We start from the raw sequence: 10,292 nt of genomic DNA, 5'->3' as shown, positions 1-10,292 counted from the left end.
AGCTGGGGTGGGGGAGGGAGTTATGTTTTGCTCAAAATCATAAAGGCAGTAGTACATTACCTCCTCTGAAGGAGTCCTTCAGAGGCAGGTGCTATTATTGTAATGATTTCACAGATGAGGAAATTGAGGTTCAGAGGTCATTGGTTTTTTCAGTGTCTGACACATCTAATAAGTGTTATGAGTCAAATTCATATCTTCCTACCTTGCAGACAAGCATTCTATCCACAATGCCCAATAGTCTTTCTTGTGGCAATCTCCTAAATAGAGGAAGTTCAATTGTAACATGGGAGTCTTAAGAGCATGGCCTGGGTCACTGAGAGACTGACTTTCTCACACTGTTAGTATGTGTCGGAGGCATAATTTGAACTCTTGTCTTCCTGATCCCAGGGTCAGTCCTCTATCATTTATGCCCTTCCTGCTGACCTTTATTTGAAGTGCATTTAATTACTAAGTTGTGTTTTTAGGTTTTTGCAAGGCAAATGGGGTTAAGTGGCTTGCCCAAGGCCACACAGCTAGGTAATTATTAAGTGCCTGAGACTGGATTTGAACCCAGGTACTCCTAACTCCAGGGCCCGTGCTTTATCCACTGTGCCACCTAGCCGCCCCCTAGTTACTAAGTTTTTACTGTTTAATTATTAAGAAAGTGTTAATTCTATTCCATTGCTTATAATAGAAGGAAGGAAGCTACTATAATCAGGGAAATCTCATATCTGAATTGCTAGCCTCTTCCAGGTCCAGGCTCTTTGACTTGACTTTGGGAATAAAAACCTCATCCCAAAGATAATTCATGACATGTGAGATGGAAGGATCCCCAGAAATCATCTAGTCCAACCCCCAGCCCCTTTTTTTACAGGCGATGAAATGTGAGACTTACCAAGTATGACACTTGGCTACTTGCTAACAGCCAGAAATGATTCTTTGGTAGCATAGTCTCATTAATAATATCACTTACTATATTCCTGGCATTGTTAGGTGCTTTACAATCATCTCATCTGATCTTCACAAAAACCCTGCAACAGTTGCAATGATTATTCCCACTTTACAGATGAAGAAACTGAGGCAGAGGCTTAGTGACTTGCTCAGGGTCATATTGCTAATAAATGCCTGATGCTGGATTTGAATTCAGAGCCTTCCTGACTCCAAGCAAAATGCTCCTTCATTCAAGACATCTTAAGAAATAAAGTCCTTTTCAGACCTCAGAGAAAAACCCCAAAGAGAAAAGGATCATTCATTAGGTCAATGGATTAAGGCCAATGACTCAAAATTTAACAAAAATGAGTTTCCTCTTAGTTTATCTAGGATGGACTTGGACAATAGATGAGTCCATCATCAAGCCTGATGTCCATTCCTTTCCAGTTTAGTAAGACCCACCAGAGCTTGAGATAAATTTACATAATCTCTGAAAATCCAGGGAACACTTTCATGGCAGTATTAGGGAAGGTCTTAAAGTGGAGATTTAAAAAATAGAACATCTAGAGTGTATAAGCATACACACACACACACACATATTTATATATGTGTATATAGGTATATGCATATTTATGTATTTGTATCTAAATCTAAATTATGCACATGATCTAAAAGCAATATATTGAGCACATATATGCTCAATATTGTCTATGTATCTAGGTATCTGTATCTGTACATCTATGTATCTATAACTATGGATCTCTATCTCTATCTCTGTATCTCATCTATGTAACTATATATCTGTGTAACTATGTCTCTCTGTATATATGTATCTATATAACTATGTATCTCTGTATCTCCATATCTATGTATCTCTTTTTCTATGTGTCCATGTAACTATGTATCTATATATCTATGTAACTATGCATCTCTATATATCTAGGTATCTATGCAACTATGCATGTATATCTATCTATCTATCTATCTATCTATCTATCTGTTCAATCTTGCTTTTAGATTATGGCAATCATTCTAAAATCGCTTAGGAGTGCTGATCAGGCCAGCTCACCCTCTATATAATTTAATACCAACTTATTTTCACGGCATCCCACATGCAACCTGTCACCCACCCAGTGGCCCGATATGGTTCTTAGATGTGACAGCTCAACTCAGGAAAAGGTCGGGCTAAAAGTCTGAACTGAGCGCTGTGGGCAGGTTGACCCTTTAGTGAACCAGAAGGAAGCCCCTGCCCTCCTGACCTCGCGTTTAAGGTAAATCTCTGTGGCCAAAGGAGGGGAAAGCAGTAGGCGGTGGGTATGAGTGTCAATGACTAACTTTTAATTAGGGCAAAGACCGAACTGACCTATCCAAACGCCACTGGAGCTTTTGTAATCCCTTCTCTACTCCTCCTCTTCCCTCCCCCCGGGGCGGAAAAGACTTTCTAGTTAGCCCTTTGGTGCCGACCGGGGCAGGTTTCCCCTCGACATTATGATTTGTTTTGTGTGAGCCGGGGGAGGGGGGGAGTTGTAGTGGGGAGGGAGGGGGCACTTGGCTGTTCCTGTTTATCTTCAGACTGCTAGAAATAATCTCGATCCTGCAGGGACAAAAACCTTCAAAAAAGTCCTAGCTGTCGTCCCCTCCCCCAGCCAGCGCACAAGCAGTCCAACAAACAGATTCCTGCACCCACCCACCCACCAAGTCTAGACGAGAAACGGAGTAAGTTTTTGTTTCCCTTCAGCTCGAAGTGTGATAGGTGGAGCAGTACTTTGATCAAAGTTTCTATCCGGTTGCTAATTTATTGACCACTTTCCAAGATGTTTTTAAAGACTCCCTTTCACTCTTTTGCAATGCAATTCTTCCTTGTCTCACAGTGGACTCGATGGCTGCGGAGATAAAGGTTTCCTGTGGCAATTAGCAACTATTTAAACCGGCATATCTCGTTATCTGTCGGCCGGTGAACTTGGCTAAGTTTTGCAGCTCCTCAGAGTTCATTCAGATGTCACGGTCCGGGGCTGAATAGGTCACCGGCAGGTCAGCACAGAGGAATGGGAGAGGGCCCCGAGGTCACGCCCCTGCTAACCAGCTCAATTCCCGGGCCCGGAGACGCCAAAAGATGGTCAACCCCATTAGCATCAGTGCCGACTACCCCGCGAGAATCTTTAGCTTCTCTTCCAAAGCCGGCCTGTCCGTGCAGGCGTGGTTCAGAATGGAAAGTGGCGAATTGGGACTGAATTTATCCAACCCTCAGGCCCTAGGATCTCAAAGGGCTGCGCAGATTTCGAGAAATGTTTAGATGCAATTCATGCAGAGGGTCTTTCTTGGCCTTAATAAGCTACTGCCTAGTTTACGGTCCCTGCCAGTTAATGGAAAGAAAAGGCAAACCCTGCCCGGGGGCCCGTTGCCCCACCTAGTCTATTCATTGCAGAATTTTGCAGGATAATCGTGCTTTGCTAGGCAGGACCGCATAACTGCGGGAACCCATGCCAATGTGCTGAATGGAGTCCAGGGAAGGCAGAAGCTGCCGGGCTTTGGCGGGTGAATCAGCGCGGGGAGGCCGCCCAGGCATTCGACCTGTATAGAGCCAGAGCGCAGGAGGCCACAGACCTCTCCTAGCCCAGCGAGCTGACATCCGTTAGCATCCAGATGACAAACTGATTTGGGTCAAACGCTTATCATCAAGGATTGGGAAGCGTTCTCCAAGGTGGCAGTGCCTGACCAAGGGCTGGCCTCAGAGGGAGAAGGAAATAACAACCTCGGAGGGTTTTAACATTGGAATAAACAAACTTTTAAAAATGTTTCCCTTTTTCTTTCCATTGCTTTTTGGGCACCGTTAGATAACTTATTGTCCAAACTAAGTAGAGATTTTCACTTTAGCCAGCAAGGAGCCAACAAAACCTGACCTGACTCGGTGATGGAGATGGATGCTGAGAGTATTTCCTGAGCTGGTTTATGCAAGCCCTGGCACCTATAGGTTTCCCCGGGAAGTAGTCCCTCTGCAAGCACCAGGAGCCCCTCACAGCGCGCCCAGAGGAGGCGAATTGAGCATTTCATCCTCAGGGATTACCCGAGGGACGCCCGATGGGGCTGCCCTTAGGAGCCAAAGGGGAAAGGGCAATTGCTTCCAGTGACAAACTTCTAGAAGGTGGCTGCCCTTCCTGATCGCCCTCCCCTCACTCCTCTTTTGGGTAGACTGAGGGCCAGTTTGGAGGGTCCCTCCATTCAGTTGCTGCTCACTTTCCAGAACCGCACACCTCCAGGCTTGGTTGGGTTCAGGCTCAGGTGTAGGAATCCGGGCTTCCTATAGTCGCGTTTTAACCCAGCAGCTCTCGGATTGAGAAATGGGGTGCTGCCTGACTAATCTTGTGGCTCCCTCACTGTTCTTCATTAACCCTGTGACTGGGATAGGGTTCCTATTTGTTTTTGTTGCAAGGGGGGGAAGAAGAGAGAGACAACCTCTTTCAAACACAGAAGGCCCACACTACTTTATATCCGGGCCGCGAATCCATCGAACGCCTCCTGCTACTCGCCTAGGAGTTTCTAGGCAGGAAACAAATGGGAACCGGGAAAGGAAACTTGGGTCCCTTAAACCAGCTTAGCAAGTAGCACCTCCCTTTGGGTCCTGGCAGGCAGAGGTGGCATTTTCGAATTCCCAGATGGAAAGGTCACAGGATGCTAGAAACAGTTTTCGCAGCTAAACTCCAAAGCGCATCCTCAAAGGGTTTCTTCTAACTGCCTCTTCTGCTGCCATTAACTTTTGCCAGAACCCAAAGGGTTGTGATCTTTCTCCTCTTCCTCTCCTCTTCCTCTTCCCTTCCTTCCCAAGGTCCAGGGTTCACTTTCTTCTTCCCTCCCTGCTTCCCCTTCCCTTCCCACCCCTTCCCATGATCCAGGGTTTCCTTCCCCCTTCCCTCCCTTCTCAGGTCCAGGGTTCCCCTTCTCCTTCCCTCCCTTCTCAGGTCCAGGGTTCCCCTTCTCCTTCCCTCCCTTCTCAGGTCCAGGGTTCCCCTTCTCCTTCCCTCCCTTCTCAAGTCCAGGGTTCCCCTTCTCCTTCCCTTCCTGTTTCATGGTCCAGGGTACTCCTTCCCCTTCCCTCCCTGCTTCCCCTTCCCTTCCCACCCCTTCCCACGGTCTGGGAGTCTTTAAACTCTACTTGCAAACTTGGCAAAACCACAGTCAAAAAAAAAAGAACCCCATGAAACAATGTCGATGACATACAATTGCTGCTACGAATAAAAGTTATTTCTTCACACCACTCTTATTCTTTTCCTAAGCAGGAAAAACAAAAGGCAGACTTGTCCACCCGGGTTCCAAATCACGATATTGGGGACCGTGGAAAGAACGTCGTCTTGGGGCTTTACCTCCTCCCGGGTTAGAGAGAGTAAGTTTCAGGAACTTGCTTCAACTTAATTCAAGAAGCTTAGGCTTCTCGTCATGGAGAGAGAGAGCTGGGGTCGATCTGGGACTTGGACCATTTTTTCTTTTTGTGCCCAGCTCTCCCTCCAATCCAGGCGCGGGCGTCTGCCGCTGCTCCCAGCCTCTGTGCTCCATTGTTTTGGAGGATCTTAACACCTGGTCCCAGGGAGATGGGCGGCTCCTTGGCTCTTTGGGGCAGCCAAAGAGGCGCAGCCAAAGAGGCGCAGCCGGGGAAGCCACCGCCTCTACGCAGAGCAAACAGTTAAAAGATTTTGGGCAGCGCCTCGTGGGGGGGAGGAGCCAGGGCCCCAATCCATAATTAAAGATGAACTTTGGGTGAACTAATTTATCTGACCAAGAGGTTGTCTTATCCCAAAAAAGTGGGCCGCAACCTGGAGAAGCTTTATAAAGCCCGAGGCGGGGCTCAAACCACGCTCCTCCGCAGACGCAGGTAGAGACACCGCACCGATGGGTTTCTCCGCCCTGCTGGCGAGCGCCGTGTGCACCTTCGTGTTGCCGCTGCTGCTCTTTCTGGCCGCGATCAAGCTCTGGAACCTGTACTGTCTGCGCACCCGGGACCCCAGCTGCAGCCTCCCGTTGCCCCCGGGGACAATGGGGCTGCCCTTCTTCGGAGAGACGCTGCAGATGGTGTTGCAGGTAAGCTTCCACCCGGGACGCTTACTCCTTCTCCTCCCCGGGCTCCGCCAGCCGTCAGCCGGGCGCTTGGAGAGCCGACCCCGCCGGGACGCCCTGCTCAGCGTGGAGGTCCTGCTGCGCCGAGCTAGCCCGGGCTCGCTGCTTCAGGCGCGCGGTCGTCCCCGGCTTCACGGCGCTTCTCTGCTCCTTTTCCTCGCAGCGGAGGAAGTTTTTGCAGATGAAGCGCAGAAAGTACGGCTTCATCTATAAGACGCATCTCTTCGGACGGCCCACGGTGCGGGTCATGGGAGCCGACAACGTCAGGCAGATCCTCCTGGGCGAGCACCGTCTCGTGTCCGTGCACTGGCCCGCCTCCGTCCGGACCATTCTGGGCTCCGGCTGCCTCTCCAACCTCCATGACTCCCTGCACAAGAAGCGCAAAAAGGTAAGGTCCGAGCGCCGCGTGGGGGTCCCCGGGGGTCTCCCGTCCTCCGCCCCGGGGGGTTCGCCCACCCGACGCCGGGGACTCGGGGGGACTTGCTCGGCTAGACCGGGGGGAAGGTGGGAAGCTGATGGAGCCGCTTTCCGCCCCGCAGCTGATCATGCAGGCTTTCAACCGGGAGGCGCTGCAGTGTTACGTGCCGGTGATGGCCGAAGAGATCAGAAGCGCTTTGGAGAGGTGGCTCCAGTGCGGCGACCGCGGCCTGCTGGTCTACCCCGAGGTGAAGCGCCTCATGTTCCGAATCGCCATGCGCATCCTGCTGGGCTGCGAGGCGGACAGCGCGACCAGCGGGGACACCGAGAGGGAACTCGTGGAAGCTTTTGAGGAGATGATCCGGAACCTGTTTTCCTTGCCCATCGATGTGCCCTTCAGTGGACTCTACCGGGTAAGGGCCACGCGTGGGCGCCGTGGAGCTGGAAAAGGGCCGCCAGGGCAAGGGGCTGCTCCAGTGGCAGGGGTGAGCCCCGCTGAGCCCCGCTGCCTCTTTCTGCACAGGGAGTGAAGGCGAGGAACCTCATCCACGCTCGCATCGAAGAGAACATTCGGGCCAAACTGGGAGGATCCCGGGAGCCCGGGGCCGGGGGCTGGCGCGTCAAAGACGTGCTGCAGCTGCTCATCGAACACACGCAGGAGAATGGCGAGAGGCTGGATATGCAGGTGGGTAGCGGCTGGGCCACCTGGAGAAGAGATGTAGCAGGGGGAGAGACGCAGAGGGCCTCCCCCTCCTCCTCCAGCAGAAGCACTTCCCTCTACAGATGGGAACTTTGATTTGAGCTCGGGCAAGAGAGTAGCTTATGGTTTCCTAGCTCTGGTTCCACATACTGGTGGGGTAGGGGGAAACCTGTGCATTCGGAGGTGGCAGCCTTGGTTGAAGTTGGTCAGATTTGGGCCATTATCTCTCCTCCTAAATCCCCGAGGAGCAGCCCTCATCCAAACAGAATATTTTACCCAACGGAGCAGCCCTCAGTCAAAGATAGCTGAATGCCCCAGGGAAAGTTTTTCCAGTATTTATTTTAAAAAGGGAAAGTTGACCTTTGTAGTAGCCCAAGCTAAAAGTTTCTAATGTTAAAGGTACCTAGATCACAAATCCTGCTTCGGTTGAAAACAATAAACATCTATCTGCCTTTGGAATTCATTGATTAAAAAAAATATCCTGGGAAAGCAGTATGACGATGTGGTTGTAGCTCAGGAAAATTGTCTCTTTTCTCCTCCTTCCTTCCTTTCCCCTAAAACCGATTTCCCTCCCCTTCCCACAGCCTTCATCCAACTTCATTTCTCTGAGTACTTTCCTAAGACGCTATATATGCTTGGTCTCCTGTACAGGAATTGAAGCAGTCTTCAACTGAACTCCTCTTTGGAGGGCATGAGACCACAGCCAGTGCTGCCACATCTCTGATCACTTATCTCGGACTCCATGGCCATGTGCTTCGGAAAGTGAGAGAAGAATTAAAGAGTAAGGTAAGGTGTGTGCTTTCACCTGGACAGTTTCATTCCCTTTTCTTCACTCACCTAAGGTTTGTGGTGAACGAAATAGACTAGATTTAAGAAGGGGAAAGAGAACCAAGCAGCTTTGCTTAAAACTGGGGGAATACAGCCTTCCTTTTATGAAGCTCTGTAAGTGGAGTTTAAACTTGTTTATGCTCTGCCTCTGTCTTGGAGAACGAAATGCTTAAGCTTAAACTATTGCTGAGCTTTGATATTCTCCTCCTCCTTCTTCTTTTCAAGAAATCACCTTCTTGGCTTTGTAATATTAAACTTTTATCAAATCAGCTTGGGGCAGGGAAGGGGAAATAACATGGCAGTTTTAGCCACTCTAGCATTCATTCCTTGAATTTGGATGGTAAACTGGCATGCTATGTTTCTACTCCAGCTTTACCTCCTTAGCATATCAGCTGACTGCTAATTTTTCCTTGCACAAGGATATATATTAAATTTATACATATATTTTTACATACATATAAGTTTGAGGTGTTGTATGCATACATAAAATATGTACATAGCAACATAGCTACATATATATTTTTATAAGATTCCACTTTACTAACATCCTGTTGGTTTTAATGGATTAATATTCACACTTGTATTGCTTTTTGATAGGGTTTGCTTTGCAAAAGCACCCAAGATGAAAAACTGGACATAGACATTTTGGAACAATTGAAGTACATAGGATGTGTTATTAAGGAAACCCTCAGGCTGAATCCTCCTGTTCCAGGGGGCTTTCGTATTGCTCTGAAGACTTTTGAGCTAAATGTAAGTTATGTTTTTTTCTCTCCCTCCTCATATGTCCTTATGTCCCTGAATTGGATTAAATTCTTTTATGATTACATTGAGCCTATTGTTAAGATGTTTGTATATGTTGTATATCACAATTTGCTCAAATGAGCCTCATTTTTATAATTTGCCCTAAGATTGAAGTGGGCTTGGGCAGCTAGGTGGCACAGTGGCCAAAGCACTGGTCCTGAAGTCAGGAGTACCTGAGTTCAAATCCGGCCTCAGACACTTAATAATTACCTGGCTGTGTTAACTTCAGCAAGTCACTTGACCCCATTTGCCTTGCAAAAACCTTGAGAAAAAAAGATTGAAGTGTGCTAGCATTTTGTTGTTGCCATGACTCTGAGCTGAAGCTTATAGTTAGTTTGTCATCTTCTTTCACAGGGCTACCAGATTCCCAAAGGTTGGAATGTTATCTACAGTATTTGTGATACCCATGATGTTGCAGACATTTTCACCAACAAGGAAGAATTTAACCCTGACCGATTTCTGTTGCCTTATCCAGAGGATTCTTCCAGATTCAGTTTCATTCCATTTGGAGGGGGCCTCCGGACCTGTGTAGGCAAAGAATTTGCAAAAATTCTTCTCAAAATATTTACAGTGGAGTTGGCCAGGCGTTGTGATTGGCAACTTTTAAATGGACCTCCTACCATGAAAACTAGTCCTACTGTGTACCCAGTGGACAATCTCCCTACAAAATTTATGCCTTTCAAGGGTGAAATTTAGTTAGGACAAACTTTAGCAAACTTAGGAATTATTTGAAATATGCATAAAGCTTTTTTATAGTGTTCCCTGTCACTTTATTATTATATTTAATTTGTAAATATTTGTTATATGGTTATTTATATGCTTTTAAAGTGTTTCTTTTCATCCTAAATACCATGGATACATTTTTAAAGTACTAAAATAATGGGTTTTTATTCCCAACTAAGGTAAAGTGGCAGGGTTTTTTAATTATTTAAAAATCTTATTGAATAGTTTATCAAGTGAATATTTGAGAGCTTGTTTTGTCTTCATTGTCTTTAAATCTTATCTGTGTACATGTTTATATTTGTCATTGATGTGTGTATTTTCTGTGAAAAATGTGATTTTGTGTGTGTGTGTGTGTGTGTGTGTGTGAGAGAGAGAGAGAGAAACAGTAAAAAAAATAAAATGTATTTTAGTCAGAAACAATTCTGTTGTCAGTAATTACTTTTGCAGTATTGGCTCCCTCAAATGGGATTTTTATTCCATCTAAGTAAGTATCATTGCAGATTCAGTAGAGAAGACCAAAGTGAAAACTTGAAAACCCTTTGGAAAGTAATTGCTATAATTCATAATCTAAGTAACTTGAGCCAGTTGATTTTACAAGTAGAATAGATAATATTATCCAGTAAAGTAGATATGCCAGAAATACATTTTTTAAAGTTGAGATTCTAAAATATAAGAAATCTACCTTTCAAATTAAGACCAGCCCCATTGCACTGGCAGTGAGATTAAAAGTCTTTAGTCTGTCACCTTTACTCAGAAATTGTCTGTGCAAGTATTCCTAGGCAAGCTTAATCTTAGAGTTAGATAAGAG

At 46.8% G+C, this 10,292-nt stretch overlaps 1 protein-coding gene across 1 annotated transcript; it reads left to right on the top strand.

The window, feature by feature from the left end:
* The first annotated feature begins 5,747 nt into the window (after nucleotides 1-5,747).
* CYP26A1 (cytochrome P450 family 26 subfamily A member 1) lies at nucleotides 5,748-9,888 on the top strand. Its single transcript, XM_074231881.1, has 7 exons — nucleotides 5,748-5,979; nucleotides 6,179-6,403; nucleotides 6,555-6,845; nucleotides 6,956-7,117; nucleotides 7,784-7,918; nucleotides 8,558-8,710; nucleotides 9,116-9,888. The coding sequence occupies exons 1-7, from the start codon at nucleotides 5,791-5,793 to the stop codon at nucleotides 9,455-9,457; spliced, it is 1,497 nt and encodes a 498-aa protein (XP_074087982.1). The 5' UTR covers nucleotides 5,748-5,790; the 3' UTR covers nucleotides 9,458-9,888.
* The last annotated feature ends 404 nt before the right edge of the window (nucleotides 9,889-10,292 follow it).

This window comes from Macrotis lagotis, chromosome 4 (genome assembly GCF_037893015.1).
Source record: "Macrotis lagotis isolate mMagLag1 chromosome 4, bilby.v1.9.chrom.fasta, whole genome shotgun sequence".
NCBI lineage: Eukaryota > Metazoa > Chordata > Mammalia > Peramelemorphia > Peramelidae > Macrotis > Macrotis lagotis.
Note: the sequence above shows the minus strand (reverse complement) of the source record. Positions and strands in the feature narration are given on the sequence as shown.